Source organism: Ruditapes philippinarum, unplaced genomic scaffold, assembly GCF_026571515.1.
Source record: "Ruditapes philippinarum isolate M1 unplaced genomic scaffold, ASM2657151v2 ctg172_1_1_1_1, whole genome shotgun sequence".
Taxonomy (NCBI): domain Eukaryota; kingdom Metazoa; phylum Mollusca; class Bivalvia; order Venerida; family Veneridae; genus Ruditapes; species Ruditapes philippinarum.
In genome coordinates, this window is record NW_026851682.1 from 184,313 (window position 1) to 211,149 (window position 26,837).

General features: G+C 32.9%; 2 protein-coding genes across 2 annotated transcripts; both read right to left on the bottom strand.

Annotated features, from left to right (window-relative positions):
- Positions 1-555: 555 nt before the first annotated feature.
- LOC132736725 (A disintegrin and metalloproteinase with thrombospondin motifs adt-1-like) lies at positions 556-16,087 on the bottom strand. The gene is made up of 12 exons (XM_060723925.1): positions 15,764-16,087; positions 9,560-9,659; positions 8,710-8,855; positions 7,481-7,574; positions 6,613-6,779; positions 6,235-6,331; positions 5,479-5,579; positions 4,197-4,361; positions 3,497-3,667; positions 2,769-2,915; positions 1,826-1,972; positions 556-755 (listed from the first exon to the last, which is right to left on the bottom strand). Exons 1-12 carry the CDS (start codon positions 15,813-15,815, stop codon positions 631-633), a joined length of 1,512 nt encoding a protein of 503 aa, XP_060579908.1. The 5' UTR covers positions 15,816-16,087; the 3' UTR covers positions 556-630.
- A 5,468-nt stretch (positions 16,088-21,555) lies between these two features.
- Positions 21,556-24,020, bottom strand: LOC132736680 (uncharacterized). The gene has a single exon (XM_060723872.1). It carries the CDS (start codon positions 24,018-24,020, stop codon positions 21,645-21,647), a length of 2,376 nt encoding a protein of 791 aa, XP_060579855.1. The 3' UTR covers positions 21,556-21,644.
- Positions 24,021-26,837: the final 2,817 nt, after the last annotated feature.

Here is a 26,837-nt window from a genome sequence, read left to right on the forward strand (position 1 = left end):
TTGTTCAAACAAACGGACGGGCGACCTAAAATTTTGGTACGTATGTGGCTTCTACTTTGTTCTTGCTATTTTTAGCCTTAAAACAGAAAAAGCTAACTGAACGAATTATATAAAAGGAAATTTACTGCAACCTATTGTCCTAATATCTACCTAAGTACTTGTATGTTTGTATGGACATACAGAGACTGGCAGAAAGAAAAAAAAACAGGTCGCTGAGGGGCTGCATTTAAGGACTGAGGCATCAGCATTGCAGCCACCGTTTATCCCTCCGTGATCTAACAGACGCGCAAATGGGTTCGAATTTCTGGAGTCTATGCATCTCTAAGCCTAAATCACTTTTCTTGTTTCGATGCGATATGACCTAAATTGTTTTGGTGCGCAAACCAAACAATTGCTAGGACATCGTGAAGCCAGAGGAGATGAAGGTTGGTTAGTTAGAACGGAAATAACATTCAATATGAGACATATAATCTATTTGTATTATATCTTTCACCCATTCCTAATAGGTAGTTATTCCTAATATGTATTATCTATCAAAACAATAGCAACTATAAAGAGTTTAATCAGCTAACTTCTCTTTTACCTGGACATGTGAGCCCGTTACACGTATCTGACTGTTTGTATGATCCATCACATTCTATCCCGCCAAAAGCCGGAGAAGGATTTGAACGATGTCCGTGCTCTCGTGCGAATTCCTCCGCCACATGTCTTAGAACAGATTGTCCATACTTCCCAGTCACTGAACGCCCCATCCACTAAAATAAATGAATAACAAAATATTCAATTTGTTGTTACCAACGCTTGTACACAACGACTGTGATTTTTATCGGGTTTTTTCTGGCGGATGCATCACATAGTCCAATGTATTTCTTCGGGAACATAGGGTCACCCTTGGGAAAAATACATCCCTCTCGAAAAGCAGCACATTATATAACCAAAATTTGTGTCCATTGTGTGAATGGAAATGACTCGTGTCAATAAGACAAAAACAGAGATAATATTCACGGTCAGTATGAACATACTTTAGGCGTATTTCGCAATATTCCGCCAGAAACAACAATACTCTGAACAATTTCTTCTAGATATACGTTATGGGGCCATCACACCATGACATTCTGGTCAACGCTCTCTGAACGTTTCAATCGTTCCATTTTCTTTAGCATTCTAAAATGAGGTTGACACATTTGGCGAGATAGTGGCATGTATCTAACACATAACAAGCGTGTGGCTAACGCACGAAAAGCGTGTAACATTTACCAAGCATGATACCCCTGAAACCCAAAATCAAATGAACCTTGCTTTTCAGATATGCATAGACGTTCATAAAACGGTCGAATGATGCTCAAATGACTCTCAATGGCACTAAAAGGACGTTCGTTTGTCTTTAGTCACACGTTTTGTGCGTCCAGCGATCGTTGACAGGTCGCCGGTGAGTCGTTCACTGCAAAGCAATTGAAACGGCTGACTGACGAAAGCCGAACGAGTGCAAGTTCTTCAGCGTTTGAAATTTAAACGTTGAAAAACGCTGGTCTGAGTGAAAACTTTTGTGCATGTTCAAAACCTTTTTTCGGACCAGCGTTCTTCGCCGATTCCAATCTATTACCGACGTTCACTGGCGTTTACACCACGTTCTTCTGGCACTACCCCAGCAATCATGCATATGGGCCACTACCAACGTTTCCTCATACGTCATAGAACGCTGACCAGAACGTCATGGTGTGACGGCCCCATAACGGAAAATTGGCATACCCGTTTTGTTATGAATGTTGCATTACATGATACTAAGTAGACTACTTTTATTGATATTAAACCATTAAATTTTCACCATGACATTCTTGTACAATACAATCTTCTGATTCTGAGCTGGATCCGCTACATGAACCGCCTCCTTCACAAGTCCTTGTCCGAGATTGTGAGCCCTTGCCGCATGTTGTAGAACACGTGCTCCATTCACTCCAAAGTCCATATTCACCTGTTGAATATTAACGCATCAGTTAGGATGTCAACAACATTTTCATTTATTATTATATAATTGACTCAATACTCGATCAGGTTTTGAATTATACAATTATTTTGTCTTCCGTTCGTTGGACATGTCTATGTGATTTCCTCTTCACATCTCCTCTTCAAAACCGATTTCAAACATTTGGCATACAGTTTAATTTATCTTTTTATAATTAAATTCCTACCAGTTAGATTCAGTCAGTTTATACGAGTATTCATTTTCCATATAGAAAAGTGATGTTGCTTTATACACTATATAGACTATATTCCCCTTTCCAAAATGTACTTTCGGATATTTCGTCACTTTCCGTGCTTCAAAAAGATAATATACGCGTCTCTATGACTCGGAACAATAAAATGCTCGTTAACTTAATGCTTTCTTTTTAATATAAGTTACGGATAATTACGTAATTTGTCGAATTGTTAACAATAACGGGAACAGCTCAGTAACGAATATTTAAAGACGCAAAGAAATTTTTCAAAAGTCACGAACGTTTCAACGATAAATATCTAATTTGTTGTCTATGCGTACGTACGGCAAAACATATTTTACTTTTTTTATTCCCATAAGTAAACGTCATCATAGAATCTCACTTGTTATGTGTTTGGTTTCTTTATAATATATTTATCTATATAACTGATTATTTTGTGATCAATAAGACAAAATTGGATATCAACAAACGCTCTTAACCGTTAAGTTACTTATGTTGCGTTAAATGATATTTAGTGTTAACAAGAAACAACTTAAAATGATATGATTTCACCTGGACATTCTTGTACAGTGCAATATTTCGATTCTGAACTGGGTCCGCTACATGAACCGCCTCCTTCACAAGTCCTTGTCCGAGATTGTGAACCCTGGCCGCATGATTTAGAGCACGTGCTCCAAACACTCCAAAGTCCATAGTCTCCTGTTGAATATAAAATATTGGACTGGGCGCTTGTCGTGTCTACTATAGGTCTTGCAGCTGCATGAACTTGTCTTGTATTCAACAACATACATTTACATTTTAACAGTACAGAGTTACTTTAAGTACAATAAAGATTTAATATGGTTTTGTTTGGACTCTGAAAATGAAAGCGAGGCTATGCGGAGTACAATAATGACTTGACGCGTTTTAATTTACTTTGAAAATGAAAACAACTCTAGACGGAAAACAAAAATGATTCGATATGGATTGTTTGAACGAGGTTAATTTTTTTTAAGATGGGTCCAATAAAAATTGCAAACGGTTGGTGCTAACGCTGAAAATAAAATACATTAGAATCATTTTATAGGATGTAAAATAAAGTTATTAATTTCTGTGTTCATTGGTCATAACTATGTCAAATTCCAATCCTGCTTTTCCATACCGATTTTAGACAATGAACATAAAATGTAAAAGTCTTTTTTTAAAAGTTAATTTTCTACCGGTGCAAATTTATATTTAATGCTCATGTTCTTTAGTTAAACAATAACAAACTTAATATATATCAAAACAGGTTTAGTTACCAGCACATTGCTGTTCGTTACAAAGCTCCGATTGGCTTTTATCTCCCTCGCAATCCTTTCCACCATTGGCTGGTGTTGGGTTGTTGCACGATCTGGTTCGAGTTCGAGACCCTCCGCCACAATTTTGATTACACTCTGACCAATATCCCCAAAATCCAAACTGACCATCAACTGATTGTTTTGTAATGATATAATACATCCATATAATACATATTCGATTATATATTTAGTTATAAAGTTACAATTAGAATATGTTGTATATTCATTGCAAATATCAGTTTAGTATCAGAAACTATGGAAAGTCGTAACAGGCAAAGCTATAAATCCATTCCCGTTAGCGGCATGCCGTTGTTTTCGTGAGCAAGAAAGCTTGTACTGGTTGGTTTTAGGACCGAATACGAGAAGCTTTTAATAAGCTTATAGGTTCAAACACAATCGGACAAAAAACGCATAAACTGCAGTATAAATCCATTTTGTTTCAACTAGAACAAAATACGCGAACGTTTACATTTTTATTACGCTTTCAGAACTAAGGAGCGATTTAAGCAGGAAAGTATGGTAGCATACATGTCAATCTATACACACGTGCAACATTACGAAACTGTATATCATGGATGCTCCATTGTAGAATTTAGACGTGCTGCCTCATAAAAACTGTGTATATAAACGCAAAAAAATATAGAAACAATAAACAAAATACCTGGACACTCTGTTATTGTACAGTCTTTAATTTCCGTGCTTTCTCCTTCGCAAACCTGTTCACCGGAAATTGGTCCAATGCTGCAATCACGTGTTCGTAGTGTGATACCCTGGCCACATGTTAACGTGCACGTCGACCATCCAGTCCAACCGCTCCATTCTCCATCTGGAAATGATAGGTTTTTTATATTTATGTGCTAAATTGAGTTTCGCGTTTGTATATATGAGCCGCGTCACGACAAAACCAACGTAATGTGTTTGCATTTGCGCAGTCTGATCAGGATCCATGCTGTTCGCTATCAGTTTCTCTACTTGGATTAGGGTTTGTAAGCGAACAGCATGGATCCTGATTAGATTGCGCGGATGCGCAGGCTGGTCGCAAACCCATTATGTTGGTTTTGTCGTGTATTTCTCATATGTATGTTCTGTATTGAACGGCAAATTACTAAATTTTAACGTGTGTCGTTACAAATAGCAATATAGATTTCACATGGTAATATAGATTTCACATGGTAATATAGATTTCACATGGTAATATAGATTTCACATGGTAATATAAATATCACGTGCCAATAAATATCACAAAGGCACAAATAAATACATACTTACACAAGTCTATATTATAAAGTTAACAAACATTTGGTCCGTGAAAAAAAAACACTTTTCTAAAAAGGTTATAAAATGTAATTCTTAAGTGGTTAGCTAACTTTGAGGAAGTAAATTTACTCAAAATAAAGCTTTTAAAAGTATAAAGTGACACATTATTATCATGTGTGCTATAAATTACTTTCATTTTATAGTCATACTGATTTAGTTTGATTGTTTTTTTTTTATATATAAACAAGTATTCATCAGAGTGAACAAAAAATAATAATACAAACATGGCATAGATGTAAATAAGTAAATAAGGAAGATGACTTAAGTGAAATTTAAGCATTGTTGCTTTAACAAAAATGGCTGTATTAAATATAGTATTTCTGTTGTCGCTACACATAAGAGCCTGAATATTTAAAATTCTAGGAAATCTTTAATAATAATAACTGATATACTTGTGTCTTTCATGAGTAAAATAACTACACTTAAAAATATAGTGAAATTCATCACCTATTTCTTGCTGGTTACAAATTGAGCATGTTCTATTTTCACTTTCAATACCAAAATAGCGACCTTTCTCTATAGGAATATCAGAATAGAGACATCAACATTTACAAAGAGTAATAGGAAGTAAAGAAACTTTTTTTATAGTTACGGTGATTGTAAGAATAATTCGTCATGTAACTTACTGTTTAGGAAACAATTTAAAAATGTGTACATTGCATCGTAGAATGTTGCCACACTAGCTCCACATTTCGCAGAAACGCATGCTTTAGTCTTAGAAGTATACCTGAATAGGGAAAACTTTTAGTAAAAATAATTTTTTTAAATGCACAAGCGTCCTATTTTTGTAAAAAAATAAAGTCTTCATGCTCAGTCATTTGTAACCCATCTCATACATGATTTTAAGCGGAATATTTTTCATGACATCATGTTCGTTTATATATTTCAGAGATTTACGATTTCATCCAACAATATTCGCTATTCAATATTCAATTGTCACCTGGACCAGCCGTTTCAAAGTGACTCATTTATAGACGGTAAACGACTTGAATACTACTAAATTGGAATTAAGTCTAGATTTGTCTTGGTCTGCACTTGACGCATAGTTAAAATCTGTTTCCACTAGCATTGTTAATGTAAATTTTTGCCCAGTCATGCATTACTTACTTCCAACACAAGCAGTTGGAAATACCTGATTAAAACAACAAACCCTCTAATAACTTCTCGGCATGAAATAATATTATGTATCCTACAAGACTCGAACCCACAGAGTTCAGGCGCACGTTATTCTAAGTATATTTCTGACTATAAATATTAATCTGCACATAGCACTGTGAATATAATTGGAAACTATCATATCTTGTTTTAAAATATTTTAATTTCCTTCAAAAAATAAACTACGCATAAAATTCAGTCGGAATAAATTAGCAAAATGTCCTTACTGGCAGTTCATAGTCAAAAACGTCATGTTTATTGTCGAAATGATGCCGCACTGAGCAATATCACCAACTTTTGACTGAATACATTGTACATCTTCATCTGAAAATGACGTAATCTTTTTGTCTTTATTTCAAGATTTAAGATATCCCTCATTAACAATTTGAATAAGTTATTAAGAGAAACCCTGATTTTTTTTGTAAAATTTCAATTTTATATCGAAAATGTAATGACTCAAGAATTCAAAACATTGACGCTTTCGCATTTATATCATGTGATTGATTGATTGATTGATTGATTGATTGATTGTTTAACCGACATACAGTCATTATGTAAAAAGTGCGTATTACTGCAACAATCAAGATATACATATATTTAGTTACCTCCAATTTTTGCACATTCTGCTAATGTGTTGGTGGCAAGTGACGAGTATGATAAAAGACCCGAGGGTGTATTTAACTGGTACGTCGAAAACTGTTCTACAGTAACAGGACAAGATGGCTGTAAATCCGCAAGGCATTTGAACATAGTCCACAACGATACTTCCGGTCTGAAATGTATTTGGTGATGTAAAGAATTCTTAAATGAAACGTTATGGATATGAGCCGCGTCATGACAAAGCCAACATAATGCCTTTGCGACCAGCATGGATCCAGACCAGCCTGAGCATCCGCGCAGTCTGATCAGGATCCATGCTGTTCGCTTACAAACCCTATAACAAGTAGAGAAACTGATAGCGAACAGCATGGATCCTGATCAGACTGCGCGGATGCGCAGGCTGGTCTGGATCCATGCTGGTCGCAAACGCATTATGTTGGTTTTGTCATGGCACGGCTAATATATATTTTTACTTTGGATAGTTAAGGTATGTCACTTTGATTCTAATAGTGGTGACAGCAGATAGTGTGTGTAAATTTAATATGAATGTAGGCAAAGCCTATGAACAGGGAGGTTAGATAAAAAAAATCGTTCATTTTTATTTTAAATTTTTCGTTTTAAATGTGTCATTCTGTATACCATGCACCGTATATCCTGCACCGCTTCTTTTTTCAATCGGAACACCTCAACGAATATTCTTAAGCTGAAAAGTTGCGGTTGTTCCATTGTCGGAATAGCTCGCCGATTATCATTCAGTTACATTAAAAATGGCGGCGCTAAACTAGAAATGACACTGAAAATTCCATTGATAAGTATAAAACTCATTTTTTAATTATTTTGTTTAATATTTGATTTCCTTTTAAATATACACACCCGCAGAAATATTTGTAGAAATCATACACTGTCACCCCTTGGAAGCCGTATATACTTGACGGTACGCAGAGTGTGACACCCTGACAGACGGTGTCTGAAAAAAGAATATATGACTTTGAAATTACACCTTTGATAATTCTATGCTACCTGTATAGTATTAGGCCAGCCACGGTGACCATCAAAGTAAAAGGCACATTCGTGCGGTATGGCTAGGCTTTAGAACTCTTAATTATTTCATAATTTTATGATGTTTGCCTTCTGGTGTTATAACTTTTCATTAATAAACATTCAAATTACTATTATATTTACCTAGTGATAGTATAGTTCAGAAGAAAACTTATATAATAAAGAGAAAGAACGTCTTCAACAGAAAAAGTCGCCCCTGCGTTCCTCTTTTTGAGCTTGTTTTTTTTTCTTTTATTATAAGCATCTGTTTATTGCATGGCGGGAATGTTTTAAACATTTAGCCTCATGCTGTCGTAAAATATATATGTAGTAAAGAAACGATTCGTAAAACGCTATCGCAAATTCCTTAATTTGAAAATTTTAACAAAATACTATTTCCAATATACCTGAAATATGCTATGCAACATAATTACAGGTATACATGTACCAGTTCTTAAAGATCCTGTAACACATTTTTTTGTTTTAAATCATAAATATTGTGCTCAAATTAAGATTTATCAATATTGTAGTTTCCAAATTCATTATTCCTAAAGATATTTCCGAATTTTACATTTCATGTAAATAAAGGGAGGTAATAAAAAAATATTTTCTATAAAATTCAAGTCAAATTTTACAAAAAGAAATGAATACATCTATTTACATACATATAATACGGACAACTTGACTGGCTTTCGGTTTCATAAATAATTCCTTTATTCATATACTTTAAATACGATTTAATTTCACTTCTATAATAGCCTACTCTAATCTTGTTTTATTTTTGTTTAATGAGATTATATTTATGATTCAGGTGAAAATTAATGAAAACTAAGGTGTAAGGTAAAATATCCTTGTTCAACGGGATTATAATTTTAATGATGATGATGATGATGATGATAATAATAATAATAATAATAATAATAATAATAATAATAATAACAACAATGATAATAAAAATAACTATAATAATAATAATAATAATAATATTAATAATAATGATAATTATAATAATAATAATAATAATAAATATTAGTAATAATAATAATAATAATAATAATACTTACTTTGATATTCGCATGCGAATCCTATGTTCATTTTGTATGGGTCGAATCGAGCTTTGAATTTTTCTAGAAACGTTGTTTGAACTGCATTTTCAGTAGGACAGTTATTCTGTGCTAAAATACACGAGTATACCAGTTTTCCTTGGTCACTGTAAACATAATATTAATGGCATAATAGCTAAAAATATCCTATGCTATAAACGTTATTTTTTTTAAAGTTTTAGATTTTTGCTTTATTTCACGATAGAAAAATCGTCATATTTTATTGCCAAAAAAGAAACATATACATTTTGAACATGCATGTAACGACAGTTACAATACAATGATATAATATATTTGGCAAAAGGGTTGATCTTCGAGTGCTCTCAACATAAGCAACAGATCTTCCTTTACGATGTGATTGTAAAGTTTTTTATACATTTGTATAATTTGTATATTTTTTTAGATTTCTGGCGGTCGCAAGTAAAAGTTGTACATCCTTAATCATCAAACAAATCATTGCCAAATAATATTTGAGCCGCGCCATGACAAAACCAACATAATGGGTTTGCGACCAGCATGGATCCAGACCAGACTGATCAGGATTCATGCTGTTCGCTTACAAACCCTTTTACAAGTAGAGAAACTGATAGCGAACAGCATGGATCCTGATCAGACTGCACGGATGCGCAGTCTGGTCTGGATTCTTGCTGGTCGCAAACCCATTATGTTGGTTTTGTCGTGACGTGGCTCATTTACAACATGGAAATAATCACCACAATAACAAAATGGTCAGCTTCAACTACCGACAAAATAGTAACACGAAAAGAAAGAAGAAGAAAACAGAAAAGGAAATGTAATTTGATGGACGAACCTGCAAATATTAGTCCAGAAATTTGTCGTCAGATAATTGTTGTAGGGTGTCATACATTCTGATTCGAAAGCGTCATCAGTCTTACACGAGAACCCATAACCTGATGGCAAATTGAATGATACATATGAAAACCAGGAATAAAAACAACACAGCTACCTATATTTTGTTATGGGCAGCATGTGAATATTACAACATGCCAAGTTTCGAACTTTTCATGATCGTAAATTTTGCATAATATGGGCCCTAACTAAAGACGTCAATTCGACGAATTCGTAACAGGAATATATGCATGCTGATTTGTTACACTTTTGCCATTTTACCATTTAAAAATTCTTTGTTTATTTTATTGCTATAGACAGAAGCATATTTATGAAATAATCATAAATGAAGTATTGAGGAATGTTCATGGAATAAAACGTATATTTTCATTTTCCATATTTTCACTGCAAAATAAATATTTTTCACTACAGTGAAACATATTTACGTATTTTCACTAGTGTCTTAGCGGACTATTTTCTGCCTCTTATTATAACGTCCAAAAAGAGATAAAATGTATATAATATTTATAAAATTCTTTTTTTTTTTACTATAAATACAGGATTTATTGTCATCTTGTGGTATGAAAAGTATCATATTTCACACGTGGCTACCGCCAATGATGAAATATTTACTTTCATACCATTCGATAAAAAAAAACCGTTTTTGTAGAAACAATTTAATTTTCCTCCATTTATTTTTCAAAAATGTCAATAGTATTTGATATGTCTACAGCATCATTATCATTATTATTATTATAATATAAGTAGGCTAAACCGAAAATGTGCAAAATGGGGTAATTCACCCTCAATGGGATCCTCTGTGCATGGGTACGTGCACTGAATAAGATAAAATATATTTCATGTTTTTCAAATATTTGTTAAATTTATGAATCGCCTGAATAACCACTGTCAATATGAATTATCTAACTTTAAAAAACGTAGTGTAACGTAAAGTATTCATAATATGCAAAGCGCAGATCAATATAATTTTATTGCTTTTGATTGGAATGGCATGCTATTAACATAAACAATTAAATATATATAAATATACAAATAAGACTCAGCCCAACATTATGAGCAAAACGTTATAGTAGAAAAATAACATCTCGTGAACTCCAGAATTGGTAAATTCACACGTGAACCGATCGCAACCAGAAATTGTATAAAATGTTGTATTGTTTTAATTTTTTTATACATTTTATATACATTCTGGAGGAGTATCTTCCGAAACTTAGAGAAATCGGTATGTAGAAGAGACACTAGATTTGATAAATGAATATTTCCTATTTTGAAATGCGGAACAATTTCGAGACATTTCTGAGACATACTTTATAAAACAAATTGAAATGTCTGCGTGGGTTCTATGTAAATTATTAAAAATAGCCAGTAACACCTTCAGAAGGAACTAAGGCATTATTTACTCCTTATTATTGTACTTTTTTATTGATTAGTTGCTTCATTGATTGATCACGTAATTGATCGATTGATAGTTGACTGATTACTTGCTTGATTAATTGATTGATTGATTGATTGATTGATTGAACATGTGCCTGATTGATTGATTGATTGATTAATTTATTTATCTATTAATTCGATCAATCAATCCTTCGGTCAATTGTTTGATTGATTGACTCTAAACTAAGCATACAGGCATTTCGGGCAAAACAAACAATCAATAGAAGTTGCGATCGATCTTTGCTTTTCGTGCTCGAAAAGTGCTCGAAAAGTGTTACTGTGCAGAAATTCGCATATCCTACTTGGGATATGACGACGCAAAAGGACTAAATGTATAACGAAATGCTGACCTCATACATGTTAATCATGCATCATTGCATTTCGTTATTAGCTGGGGATCGAACGTATAGATGTTCGATATCGATATAAGGGATGTGAAATGGTACGATACGGAGTAATGGCGGATTTAAGCGAGATGAAGTGGTACGATACGGAGTAATGGCGGATTTAAGCGAGGTGAAATGGTACGATACGGGGTAATGGCGGATTTAAGAATATAAACACACGTCAGACTGAGTACATTTTAGAAAAAATTAATGTTGGAGAGATTTACTGGTAAAATTAAATTTTTTTGTTAATCATGTGGGACTGTGTTCTACACATATTTACGGTGGCACAAAGGTGACATGTGTGTGTTTTTATTTATCTCGTGGCCACGAGATATTATGTCGCGGCCACGAGTTACTAAGTCGTGGCCACGAGATAGCTAAGTCGTGGCCACGAGTTACTAAGTCGTGGCCACGAGTTACTAAGTCGTGGCCACGAGATACTATATCGTGGCCACGAGTTACTAAGTCGTGTCCACGAGATAGCTAAGTCGTGGCCACCATCAGGAAAAAGAAAAAAATAAGAAAGGAATTTTGAGGCAGTTTGGAGGAAGGAAACGTCAATGGGGTTACAATCTGTTAGAATATGTTACAAGGTTGAAGAAAAACAAATATTGCCTTTGTTAGTTTTAGGAGAAGCTCAGGGCGTGCTATTTAGTTCATCAAAAGAAAGAACTTGATAGTTTTAATAATTTATTTTAATAAAAAAAAAACATCTCACAATAGTGAACTTGAATACAAGGGCGGTAAAATGTGTATATCCATTTCAATAGTTTGCAGTTCGAATGTACAATTTCGTGATTCTACAAATCCAACAATGCAATTTAAATACTATAGACGTGTATTTTAATTTCAACTTACAATTTACACCAGTTGAATAGTGAAATAGATGTAGAACTTCTTGTTGGTGTTTACGTTCTCATAAAAAAATCTTATAAAATCATTATAAAATATTAATACATGGTTTCCTGTCTCAATGTATGGCTGAATGTCCTAATAAGAATTTTCCTTGCTGCTTTACATCATATCGCTTTTTTCACATACATACTGGCTAAAGACTATGCTCAGGCAAGACTTTTCATAATTAGGGCACACGCATATATATAGAAGGCATATGTGCACTGCCATGTGTCTGTCAAACGGATCCTTCTTTAAATAGAGCACACATTCCACAATCTTCAGTATGAAGATTTGTCTAGAATTAAGCACACACATATACCAAAACTATTTTACTGAAAAGAAAACACATTTCGATTTAGATCCAAAGAGGTGATTTCATATTTCATTGTATCAGAACAGGGAATACTTCCTCCCTAATCAGAACTGGCCCGTCCTTGTATTCATTTGCAAATGCTTTGATCATAGGCATTTAACTATGATATAGTTATTTGTTCATAAGATGAAACTGTTTTCACCATACAAGTAACTAATTGCCAATGCGCAGTGAACAGATATCAAACGGTCATAAAAACTCATCGTAAGGAACCAAAATTTTTTGCGTACAGTTATTTTATCGAACCAATTACCATACGTACAGTAAGGAATACGGAAATGTTATATACATGCAAAATAGATATTAGAATATTTTCGTGCATTTAGCTTTGATATTAATAGTTAAAATGTTGGTGCTTAAACTAATCAAATATCTGTTTCATTATGTCTGTTATTGTTTTCTATTTTGTAAGCATTTAAGGTTGCCGGTGGCATCTGAAGAAGCAAAACCTCAATAACTTTCTCTTAAGTACGAAATATGTTCTTTTCTTTTGACTATCATATACAGTTATATAATCTGCTCCGCATGCACTTTATTATTTGAACAAAAATAACAACATACAACAGATATTTGAAACAAACCGGCTCTCACCAACGTTAATTTTTCATTTTTTCCGCCATTATTCCGTATCGCACCATTTCTTCACCTCATTTAAAAAAGTAACGAACATTAATACGTTCGAACCCCTGTATTAGTGAAGCACGGCGTTATTGTGCAAATACATAACTTTAAATTTTCAGAGCCACGCCTCGTAAACAACAGAACTACCTCTTTCGGAGCTTATACGATAAATTGCTCTATCGCTACTTCGCACATTTTAGTTTTGTTAATAATTATGTCCATTTTATAGAGAATTACGTTTAGCTTTTAGATAATCATTACACATGGCCTAATATGGACAAATTCAATAAGCTTATGTCAACACCCAAGAGATCTGTTCTACTGAAACTTGCAAAATGTGTCTGGCTTTAAAGAAGAGAAATGAGAGTGTTGTTGTATAATAAGATATGTATTTTTTAAAACTATTTGTCATATTTATGATGTATTTTATTAAACATGTTAAATATGCCGTGACTTATATTGTATGTGTTTATATGTACTTAAATATGCCAATCTTATGTTAAAACATGAAGATGAAACTTAAATTATATGTTTTCATACTTTTCAATATTATATTTCTATTGTTAATCTAACCGCCAATTATGTGTGGCGAAAAACATGTTTGTATGTTAATGTTAATAAATACTTTTATTTAATTTTACCTATGAAATATGGTGCTATATCAGTCAAATATATTTCATATTTTTTAAAAATAAATATGAAATATAAATATGAAAGTGGGCGGAGTCAAAACTCATATTTATTTTAAGGGACTTCTTGTTTGAAAAATCTGATAAATACAAACAACTTTTTTGTTGAATTTTGTTTTGAAAACTATCTAGAATGATAGAAAATGGTCTAACTAAGAAAATAAATCCGAACACCAATATCTTTAATTCAGCCATTAACGCTGTACAGACGTTTAAAAAGTTGTTTACGTGACGTCACAATCTAGCGCTAAATATCGCGTGAAAAACAAGACGATACTTATATTACTGCGCGCTGTATAATTGCAGTTGCGTAGCAGGCAAGGGGGTTCATAACCATTTTTCTTTGATAATGAAATTAAATAAAAAGGTTATCTTTACGTTTTTCGTGAAATATGGTATATATTTTCACTCAACATGATAAAATGCCCCATATTTTCACTCGCCGTCCCGGCTCGTGAAAATATGTGGCATTTTATCATGTTTCGTGAAAATATATTCCATATTTCACTCAAACGAAAAAATATCCTCTTAGGTTTTGAATGTCAATAAACGTAAAATGATGTCTTATTTTATGTTTTTTGAAAACTCATCGAAGAATGCTATACCAGATTTGATTTAAGTTTCAGGGGAACTTAAATTGATGAATTTATGTTTGAAATAAAATTATGGGGCGTTACCCAATTTTAGCGCTTTTAGCGTTGAAATGGACTGTTTCATCATGAGAAAATTGCTATTGCCTCATAGGTTTATTCTAAAAGCAAACTGGGTTAAAATGAACACATTTTAAATAAATGTTTATGCGGAAAAAAGAAATTCACTTTTCGCCATTTGAAAAATAGATTTAATATATACTCAGTTGAAAAAGAAAGTGTGCACTTGGTTAATTCGAAATTCTGTATACAGACAAGAACGAAACAATTGGGTCGAGTGATGTTCCATCAAACCATTCAAGTTTTAAAAGGCAAAAGCGCATTTACAAAAACGTACACTTCTACTATTACTTTTCATCCCTCGGCTGCTTTTACGTAACCAAAGTTCTGATAATAATCAGATCTCAATTAAAAGTCAAACATCATATAATCAATATATATTTCTGCAAATGTTGATATATCAAATATGCCAAAAGTGTTCTTAAATAAGTAAAGAAAGCTTCTCTGTAACCATATGCACACTTTCTTTTGAAAGTCAGTATATGGCGTCACATGGAATCACACTTGTCTTTTCTGATTTTGCTATCGAAAGAGAAAAAGGAACCTGCACACTTTGTAACCAGCAAGAAATAGGCGATGAATTTCACTGTTTTTTTCAAATGTAGTTATTTTACTCATGAAAGTCACAAGCATATCAGTAATTACTATTCAAGGTTTCCTTGTATTTCAAATATTCAGGCGTTAATGTGTAGTGATAACAGAAATACTTTATTTAATCTAGCAATTCTTGTTAAAGAAATAATGCTTAAATTCCACTTTAGTCATCTTCCTTATTTACTTATTTACTTTTACGCCATGTTTAAAGGAGACTGCAATGATGTATTTCTTCTGCACAGAGAGCTGTAACAATGAGTTAATGTACAGGATAATGAATTGTACATAATTAACTTATGAGAGTGGATATCTCCCGATCAGAAGTGTGAACGAGTCCCTTTAAATAGTTGAAACTGTAAATAATTAATTAACTTTTTTTAACTTTTAAATATCACGGAAATATTTAAATTATTTTAGATATGTAATTGAAGGTCTGACCTGGAAAGAGAGAAATTGTCACAAAAGATATCATCAATGTCAAATCCATCATTCAAAAGGTCGTGTTTTTCTATTCTATGTAGTATGACCCATGACTATCGAGTACATCCGAAAACAAAACTTCTGTGTTTAAGTTGTTCCTTTTATCCCTTTGAAAACAACCCGATACTGGTGTTAACAATATAATGACATTCCATTATTTACAAATTTCAAACGACATCACAAAGTAAAAAGAGTCTTTTTTCTTCGGAGCGGGTACTAATTTATCCAACGTTTCAGAATGGGAAATGATTTACGTTTTGGAGCGGGTACATAATATTTAAGTTATTTCGGGTTTCTACTCATATATACATATCGCTTTACGCTCCACCGGCGGGAACTGTATATAACGTAAATTGGATAATAAATATTCAATAGAGTCATAAATTATTCGCTGGAGCATGGGAAAATTAGATGTTACAGTCAGTTGCTGGGTATACCATCTCCTTTTCAATGATAAAAAACGATATTAAAAACGATACGCTTTTTAAAGATAAAAACCCCTACTTTACTGCTAAGCATTACAACATACTGCGTGATATTGACTGATGAGTATTATTCTTTTTATAAGGAAGGTGTTACTTATATATTCATTAAAAAATCCCCCGTCATTATTTACAGCTTAAACAGTTAACGTTTAAAATCCACTTACTGTGAAGATGATGGAATTATTATCTTTCGAAAGACATTATTAAAAGTTTAAAAGGTCAAAACATATTATCGTAACGTGATTTTAATGAATTTTGTTAAATAAATATTTCCTCTATTTATTCCAATATATCAATTCTATATGATTATGAGATAAACAGACAACAGTTTACAAAAAGGAAGGAAAGATGGAGGGAAGGAAGGAACGAAAGAAAGAAAGAAAGAAAGAAAGAAGAAAGAAGGAAAGAAGAAAGAAAGATAGAAAGAAAGAAAGAAAGAAAGTAAGAAAAAAGAAAGAAAGAAAGAAAGAAAGAAAGAAAGAAAGAAAGAAAGAGCGAGCGAGCGAGCGAGCGAGTGAGCGATAAGAACGAAAAGAGCTAAACGAATGAAAAAAATATTGAAGTAGATTGAGATAACATAAAAAAAAGTCGCAAAACAGCCTTATTCATCTTTATCTCTTGATGTATAGATTATTACGAAAAATTCTAAATGGCATAATTATTTACATGTACATATATCAGACAAGATGAATTAAATCACCTTCTTACGCTATCTTGTTCACTTGCCTATTAATTAAACAAGACTATTAATACGCGTATTAATGTAGTTCGTTGGCATTTAAGTAAACCAGAGAAAAAAGTTCCTAAGACATGTATAAAGAAGCAATTTCTTTGGAGAAAACGTTTTAATTTTCCAGAGATAATTTTTGAAATATAATTTTTAAAAACAAAAACATTATTTTATTTTTGTAAACGCACAAATCTAAATATAAACTACAGCAGTTACTTCCTCTTACCTTAAAAAGGCGTGGTGACTTCACACAGACATATTTAGCCCTAAGGCAATGGTTCTATGAGTAAGAAGTGAAAATGTATCTATATAGTTTCTGAAATCGCCTTCCTGATTATGTTACGGAAACATTGTAAATGTCATATGATTAAAGCTGCATGCCTATAGGTGAGCCAAAAATTTTTCAAGAAAATCCAAATTTGAAAAAAAAAATGTACAAATGCACTAAGATTTTAAGAAAAATAAAAAGATTTAATATTTAAGTTATATATAATTCATATGTCATATGTGATTTATCATTGATTTTGCAGTATTCACCACCATATTGCTACTACTGCGTGACTTTCGTGGTGAGGGTTTTTTCTAAATCATATCGTAATAAGAATAGCACAAAACTACGATTTTTAATTTATTTCTGAGTATATTTCTTAATTATCGAAACAATTGCACATCTTTCTGTTTTCGTGCCTAAGCTGATCTATATATGAGATTCTAATTTTATATTTTAAGCTTTTGGACCTGAGTGGAGTCCCTTAAGCTCAAGAGTGTCTTGAAACCTATTGAACTAGCGAAAACCAAGAACATGTGTTTGAAAGATATATTGACTTCATTGCAGAATAGTTTAACACCACTTCGTTCGTTTAAAGTAAATTTGAAACCAGTTCAAACCACCGTCTTCAGGAGAAAACCAAAAATAACTAGACATAAGCTGAGTTTCTATAAGGATAGATAATTTAAACGACAGTCAAACTGGTGAACAAAGGTCATCCAAAGGAAGGACCCAACATAACCGAAACATTATAAGTTAAAGACACTCCACTGATTTTTTTTAACATAAAGGGTTCGAGATCTATGTTCCATTTGCTGTACGTCTTGACCAATAATGTTTGTACAAAATTTCAGATCATCTATTTTTCCAGAATAATTATTTTTATCATGAAAAATTATTGTTGCAACACTTTTCACTCAAATTAAGCTACGACTAGCACGTGCTACGATGTTCGCTATTCAATCACAACATGTGTTAAAGTTTCCCCTTAGAATGATGAATGATTTGGTTTCACCTTGAATACGCTCCCTTCGCAGCCCAAGTTTTTTAAAAAAAGTGAGCGATGCACAGGAGAGTACGCATTGAATGAGACATAGACTGACGTTTTAAAGATCACGCAATTATATATATATAGATATATATTTTAATTTTAAGGTTGTGAATATAAATGGGTTTAACTTAACCGTGATCTGAATTTGAAAATAATTTGTAACAATTTTTTTTCTATCTTTCCTTTCTTCAAACTTCAAACTTTTATTTCCATCAAAGGTTTGCATCAAGTAAACAGCATTTTATCAGCATTATTTAAAAAAAATTGCAGTGAATAATGGCGGCATATTTAGTAAACAAGTGACTGTATTCAAGTAAATGGAGAACGACGAACATATCCAAATAAAATTAAATAGAGGTCAAGTAAAAATACATTTATCTATCTGTAGAATAAATAAGAAGTACATAGTATCCAAAAATACTTCATACTATCTTTTGACAAAGGTGTCTCATGAAGTCACGTGGCCTAAACAATCAATATATTTCCCTTTTAAAATAACAACCTTTGTTAATAATTTCATGTAATTTTGCAAAACAATTAGAAGTTTAATTTTTGTAATATCTTAATTCTGCAGTGCTTATTAATTTTACAAAAAAAAGATTGGTTGATATCATAAAGCTGTGTGAATTCAGTTAAAAAAAAATTAAGAAAAATAATTAATAGATAAATAAAAAAGATATTTTGTTGTTGGTTCAGATGATTGTTTGGTGTGAGTTTAGTCATATCGTAACGGTTACATCAAGTTTACTAGTGACAGCAGACATTATTATTTGAGCCGCGTCACGACAAAACCAACGTAATGCGTTTGCGACCAGCATGGATCCAGATCAGTCTGCGCATCCTCGCAGTCTGATCAGGATCCATGTTGTTCGCTATCAGTTTCTCTACTTGTAATAGGGTTAGTTAGCGAACAGCATGGATCCTGATCAGACTGCGCGGATGCGCAGGCTGGTCTGGATCCATGCTGGTCGCAAACCCATTATGTTGGTTTTGTCGTGACGCGGCTCATTTTAGGCACGTTAAACTCACACTTACTTCACGTCTTTATACGAGTACTCATCGTTTGCAGTGAAATCAGAGTGATTTTAAAACATTCATTCGTTCGTTCGTTCGCTCAATCAATCAATCAATCAATCAATCAATCAATCAATCAATAATTCATTCACTCATTTACTTACTCACAACTATGACAACTGCTGGTGTAACTGTGAGATTATTAAATTAGGTTTTGATAACATTTACATGTATATAGAGTAAATGCAGTTTGCTTTTTCTACCCATATTTATGTCATCTATTTTATCTAAATATGTCTGAATGGGTGTGTATTTATTTTCAAGGATGATTCAGAAGATAGGTTGCTGCGTTTTATTCATGAGAGAAAGTCGCATCAAGATTTTATGCTTTGATGTGTGAGATTATCAACTGAATATGAACAATTACCTTTTTTTACAACCTATAAATTCACAATGAAAAAAAAAAAAGAAATTTTCCTTGACTTAATTTTTCCCATACGTTGAGGAATATTGAGTTAATGTTCAGAATTTGTGTCTAGACTAAAGAAAATGTAAACGAATTATTGGAGTAAGTTAGTTTAAACAGATCAACTGATGCTCGATTACGAAACAATTTGTTTCAACTTATGTCCACTTCCGCTTCTGTCATAAAAAGAAACACGCTCGTGATCCGAGCAAAGGTTTGAATCAACTATCCATTAATTGAGAGTCAGACACCTAAGCCACTAGATCGTTATTAGCACATTCTAAATTACAATTCAATTCAATTCAATTAAAACGATGTTATTTGTCAGAAACAACTTTATTCAAATGATGACTTATTATTTGAGCCGCGTCACGACAAAATCAACATAATGGGTTTGCGACCAGCATGGATCCAGACCAACCTGCGCAGTCTGATCAGGAACCATGCTGTTTGCTATCATTTTCTCTACTTGTAATATAGTTTGGAAGCGGACAGCATGTATCCTGATCAGACTGCGCGGATGCACAGGCTGGTCTGGATACATGCTGGTCGCAAACCCATTATGTTGGTTTTGTCATGACGCGGCTCATTTGATAACTAGAAACAATGGTTGCCACCCCTTAGACAACTTTAATTGAAAAAGTAAATATTGTATAGTGAATAGACTTTTTAAAGGCAGAGTATTTCATGAACACTAGTTATTTCTATATTCTTTAGAAAAAGCAAACACGGCTTAAAGAGCGTTTAAATATATACTATGCTCATCCTTGAGAAAAATATTTTTATCACAGAAATTTTCTGAAATATATTAAATTCGTTCTGCATGTGTCTAATATGAATTAAAAAATGGGTAGACTATGTACAGGAAACTGCGTTCCCTATTACAGGTCAAAAAAAGTTGGTATTTTCTGGGAAAAAACCTGTTCTTCAGTTCTTTAGTTCTTTTTAATAACATTTATCATATTGTGACCACCACATAGTGTGTAGAGATTTAAACATAAAATATATACTTTATGTAAAGTCAAAACATGTTTATTTTATATTTACAAAGAGACAATGTAGAAATTATCAATATTTTCTAATTTCAAATTTGAGCATAGTATATCTTTAAGAACGTGTTTTTTTATCAACAAAAAGAAAGTAATGCTGAATGTAAAAATGTAATTGTCATGAACGGAACAAAATGTAGAGTAAACAAAGTAGTATTTTGACTTACATACAAAATACTAAATAACTATAACCTCCCTCATTGTAAAAAAACAAAGTATGGTTCAGATTATTAGCCAATCAATAACGTTTTGGAAACTATAAAATGACACAAAGATTTTGAGGAATCAAATAAAAGCATTTCAGGAGAAGTACGTGGCTTTAAAATGAAGAGAGAAAAAATTTCTTTCACTTTTCTTTCTTTTATTTTTCGGCAGATTTTTTATTTTAAATATGGAAACGTTAGCATGGACTAAACATATAGCTTACATAAATACAATAATTTCCATATTAACAACCAGGGGCAGTTGGTTTTTTAATTGCTACATTGCGAACAATCCCAGAGTCATCAATACACTTGACTTTGATAAAAAAAGATTCTTAGTGTAGTTTGAACATATTGTTACTTCATCTATAAATCGTGAAAAGTCGTACATATCGTCATTTTCCGTAACTTATCTGTTTTTCAAAAGGATGTACATTAACACAACAGTTTGGAGTTTTTGCATATTTCAACGCATGAATACGGAACGGAAGCCGGTCGAAATATGCTGAAATCTTTTAGATAAGTTTTAAGATAAATGTATTTTCTTAATTTTCCAAAAAGATTGATTTGAAATCACCTGTCATGCCTTCCGTTCCTAAACTGGTGTAAAACATTCAGATTTTGAAATAACTTTTCAATATCAATACGTGTTTCATTGGAACTACTTTCGTGAAAATGTGATTTTCCATTTAGGTTTCTTTTAATGCCAATATCTGGTATTTTGTTGCCTTTACCTTCATCATGGCCTTTGTGTTCTAATATGTGATGTTTATAGAAGTGTTCCGAATTCCATGATGGAAGATTCTCCGTCAGTTGTTTTTTCTTCGCAGTCCATGAATAAACAGAAGGGTACTTTTTCCTATTCTTTCCAAAATTATGCGTGTTGTCTATGAGTGTATCAGTGCTACTCCTGCTAGAGGGTATCAAAAATGAAGTGTCTTTATACTCATAACCATTCCATAACTGCCCTAAACTGTGATACGTTTGACTAGAATATAAAGTAGTCAAGCTATTCTTCTTTGAACCAATGCTTGGTTTCAAAACTGTTTCAATTGAACTTTTACTTGTTTTCTTTTTCTTTGTCAAACAAGATTTCAACTTCATTGATGTTACACCCGTAAAAACCGGCAAGAGTAAGACAGTTGTCAGCAAGGCTAAAACTAAAAGCGCCTCTTCGAAAAATGCAATAACTAGAGCTCCTGTCACTAAAGAAAACAGTGAGTAACCCCAAAGATGCCTGAAACCAGAGATAAATGGGTTTGAATTTCGAAACTCTTCTTCAACTGCCCTCTGTGGAACCCATTTAGCATTTAGAGAAACGTTTGCATGAAGCGCCCGTATAAGACGGATGCTACCAACCAACGCTTCCGGTGTGAATTGTAAAACGGAAGCTACTGATTCAATAATCACAGATTTATAATTCTCACGATTACACACCGCAAATTTCGGAAATATCAAAATGCTAAACATGACGATGATTATAGATAAGTTAGGTTGTTTTAAATGAACACTCACGTTTATACAAATGTACAGTAATAACAAAGGCTTCATCAACATATGTCTCAATGCGGAGTGTGCTATATATGACGTCACAAAGTCTAATTTCGATTCAGTTCGGACTTTAGTCTTGTTGAATTTTGATTTCTGAAAATATTTTTGAAGCCATCTCATTGGCTTGCCAAAAGCGTTTTTCCAGAAATATGTGGCAAGGATAATTTCGCCTCTATTCCAGCGTCTTTCGCGTATACCCCATGTGACGTAATTGTGACTTGGTGCTTCCAAAAGGTACGTACTTCCGGCGTATAACGGCTTAAGGAGCGCAGCTTCGAAAGTATCATGACTAAGAACATCAACGGGTACTCTTTCGATTAAATTGTCTTCGCTTCCAATAACATGTTCGATGTACAATTTATTGTTTATCAAAGCTTTTCCAAAAAATCCAGACTGTCCGAAGAGAGCCGTCAGAGCATTAGTCAATGGTTCATAAATGGATTGCCTCATGGCCTCTAAATGCATATATAGAGTATCATCTTTCGTGCATTTAAACTTAATTGACGGTTGTATTATTCCTTTGTCAGGATGTGCCGCAGCTATTTCAAGAAGCTTGAACACAACTCCCCTCAACACTCCTGTATCACCGTCCAGGACCAAAGTATAGTCAAACTTTCTGTTTCTAATATTCCTGACGTCATCACTATCGTGGAAGAGATTTTCACCAAAAGTCCTCGCTTGTTTTCCATAATAACTAATGTCACAGTAAGTAAATGCTTTGGAAATTCCTTCTGAAAGAAGCATTAGGTCCTGATATTGGCCGCATTTCTTTAAAACACGACTCACTCGATGGACCACCATAAATTCTTGAGAGTACCTTTCACACAAACTTTCCAGATAACATTCTTCAAATTCATTCCCGTCAATGTCGCAATATTCTTTCCAGACATTTTTGAAATGCATGTCGTCAATATCATCAAACCGTCTGTTGGAAAAGGCCAGTCCCTCTCTATATAACTCATCATGTATTATTTTACGGTATTTATCTCTTAGTTCTAGTTCATATTCCTTCAGTTCTTTGTCATTTGTAGCACTTACCAAAACAGCTGAAACCTTCGGACTCATATTCCCTTTGTAAGCCATATACATTGTTTCTATGCACTCCTCGATATCATCTTTACTCGTCGCTAGCAAATTATAGTTCAAAATAAGCGAAAGATGGTCACATGATGCACGTTTATTTTCCCGCCTTTTTCCTCCCATTGCAAAGGTGGCCACTGTCTGAAGTGGAAATTCAAGAACAGAACCTTGAAGTATTCCAAGTACAGCGACTATGACTGCCCCGAGCACCTTGTTAGTCTTTGTCCAGTCAATGTTAAAGCAGTTCAAAACTACGCAGAAGCTCGCCAGCAGGATCCAACCGGAAAAATATATCCGCACACGATTTGTAAGTTTCATTGTAAAAGGCCGTCAGTATGATAATGTATCTCACGTGGATGGATCGATGTCATTTTAATTTCAGTTTTGACTTTCTTTTTCTAGTCCCGGTTTTAACAAGTTATATATTTTTAATTTTTATTTAATTGTCTCGTTATTAATTTAACAATGGGACTTCTTTATAACATATTGTCAGTGTGACCATCTAGATCAACCTACTTCTTTTTTTTATATTCATATTTCAAAAGAGGACAGTTGTATTCTATTTTCATGTGATAATTAATAGAATGATCATCGCACAAGAAAAGCGCGGACGTATTGAATTGCGTTATTAGGCAATGTGATAGTCTTAACCGATTTTTTTTTTTCAAAAAAAAAGAAAAAAAAAGAATAAAGAGTAGTCATACCTATCCAGTTTTTGACCTTATCTTTATTCAACGAAAACTTGATAATTTATGGCTAACATGCTGGAGAAAAAAAGGACTAGCAACAAGTAGAACAGTACATTCATGGGTTATTAAAAAAGCACTTTAAGTCATATTTCAGTATGTGTGGAATTGAAAGTGTTTTACGGTTAAAATTAAAGCATCACGCCTCCATTTTTTTATTTACTTATTTATCTATCTATTTATTTATTTATTTATTTATATATTTATATATTTATCTATTTATTTATTTATTTATTTATTTATTTATTTATTTATTTATTTATTTATTTCATTCATTCATTCATTCATTCATTCATTCATTCATTCATTCATTCATTCATTCATTCATTCATTCGTTCATTCATACATTCATTCTTTTCTATTTTATTTTATTTTATTTTATTCTATTCTATTCTATTCTACTTTACTTTACTTTACTTTACTTTACTTTACTGGAAATTTTTAAGCGATAAAATAGGTGACAATTTTTACAATTAAGTGCCTTTACCTAAGCTTAGAAATAACCAATAACTTTTAAAAATAAGCAGAAATTTCTCTTATTCCAGTTGTAAGTTTGAATATAGAAATCAACTCAATTTATCAGGGAAAACGTAGAAGAAGGTTTTTTTTTCAAAGTTTGATTTTGAATAATTATTTATATTATCTCATTTGAAGGCGAGTCCCCTTAAGAGTATCTTTATCGTGAGAACTTGAAGCTTTGAAAAGAAGAAATTTCTGAAAATATGATAGGCAATAAATTTGATAAAAAGGTATTTTAATTGAAAAAAAGTGTGTAAAATCTTCACGGTACTGAAATAGATCGTAACAAAATGAAAAAAGTGAAAAAAGTTAAATTGACTTATTAATGGGTCAGAAGACCGCGAATTGATTGAAAGGTTGACATAATAAAAGAAGAGTTTCTTTATCTTGTTTTTATGTTGTTGTTGTTATTTTTTCTTTCTTGCTTTATAGTGGCGGCTAAGATTATTTATGTTTTGATCTAAATATTCGGACATTAATGTGCATCATCATCATCATCATCATCATCATCATCATCATCATCATCATCATCATCATCATTACAGTTACAATTACCACTATTATTATTAGTTTCTACCTTAAATTTAAATATTAGTTATAAAAATATATATTGATGAATACATGTATATGCATTTTGTCATTTGGGAAAAAAAGAATCACCATATTTCACCATATCAAATTTTATTTCACTTTTTTACATTAACATAGGCACTGATACATGTACGTTTCATTAACAGATGTTGATTCTTTTGCATTTTCTTAGTTCAAGCTTTTCCAGGACTTCTGGGCTTTTTAACTTGTTAATTTGTAAGTACTGGTGGCCTATAACTGGCTAATTTGTAAGAACTGGTGGGCTTTATCTGGTTAATTTGTAAGAACTGGTGGGTTTTAACTCATTAATTTGTAAGAACTGGTGGTATATAATTGGCTAATTTGTAAGAACTGGTGGGCTTTATCTGGTAGATTTGTAAGAACTGGTGGACTATAACTGGCTAATTGGTAAGAACTGGCGGGTTTTATCTGGTTAATTTGTAGGAACTGGTGGCCTATAACTGGCTAATTTGTAGGAACTGGTGGGCTTTATCTGGTTAATTGTAAGAACTGGTGGGTTTTAAACTTATTTATTTGTAAGAACTGGTTGCCTATAACTGGCTTATTTGTAAGAACTGGTGGGTTTTATCAGGTTAATTTGTAAGAACTGGTGGCCTATAACTGGCTAATTTGTAAGAACTGGTGGGCTTTATCTGGTTAATTTGTAAGAACTGGTGGGTTTTAACTCATTAATTTGTAAGAACTGGTGGCCTATAATTGGCTTATTTGTAAGAACTGGTGGGCTCTATCTGGTAGATTTGTAAGAACTGGTGGACTATAACTGGCTAATTGGTAAGAACTGGTGGGTTTTAAACTTATTAACTTGTAAGAACTGGTGGCCTATAACTAGCTAATTTGTAAGAACTGGTGGGTTTTATCAGGTTAATTTGTAAGACCTGGTGGCCTATAAGTGGCTAATTTGTAAGAACTGGTGGGCTTTATCTGGTTAATTTGTAAGAACTGGTGGGTTTTAACTCATTAATTTGTAAGAACTGGTGGCCTATAACTGGCTAATTTGTAAGAAAAGGTGGGCTTTATCTGGTAGATTTGTAAGAACTAGTGGACTATAACTGGCTAATTTGTAAGAACTGGTGGGCTTTATCTGGTTAATTTGTAAGAACTGGTGGGTTTTAACTCATTAATTTGTAAGAACTGGTGGCCTATAATTGGCTAATTTGTAAGAACTGGTGGGCTTTATCTGGTAGATTTGTAAGAACTGGTGGACTATAACTGGCTAATTGGTAAGAACTGGTGGGTTTTATCTGGTTAATTTGTAAGA

Coding starts and splice junctions, on each gene's coding strand:
- LOC132736725 (XM_060723925.1), bottom strand. CDS start 15,815: ATGATGGATTTGACATTGATGATATCTTTTGTGACAATTTCTCTCTTT. Junction 9,660..15,763: donor GACAATTTCTCTCTTTCCAG/GTCAGACCTTCA, acceptor ATTTGCCATCAG/GTTATGGGTTCTCGTGTAAG. Junction 1,973..2,768: donor CACTGTACAAGAATGTCCAG/GTGAAATCATAT, acceptor AATATTCAACAG/GTGAATATGGACTTTGGAGT.
- LOC132736680 (XM_060723872.1), bottom strand. CDS start 24,020: ATGAAACTTACAAATCGTGTGCGGATATATTTTTCCGGTTGGATCCTG.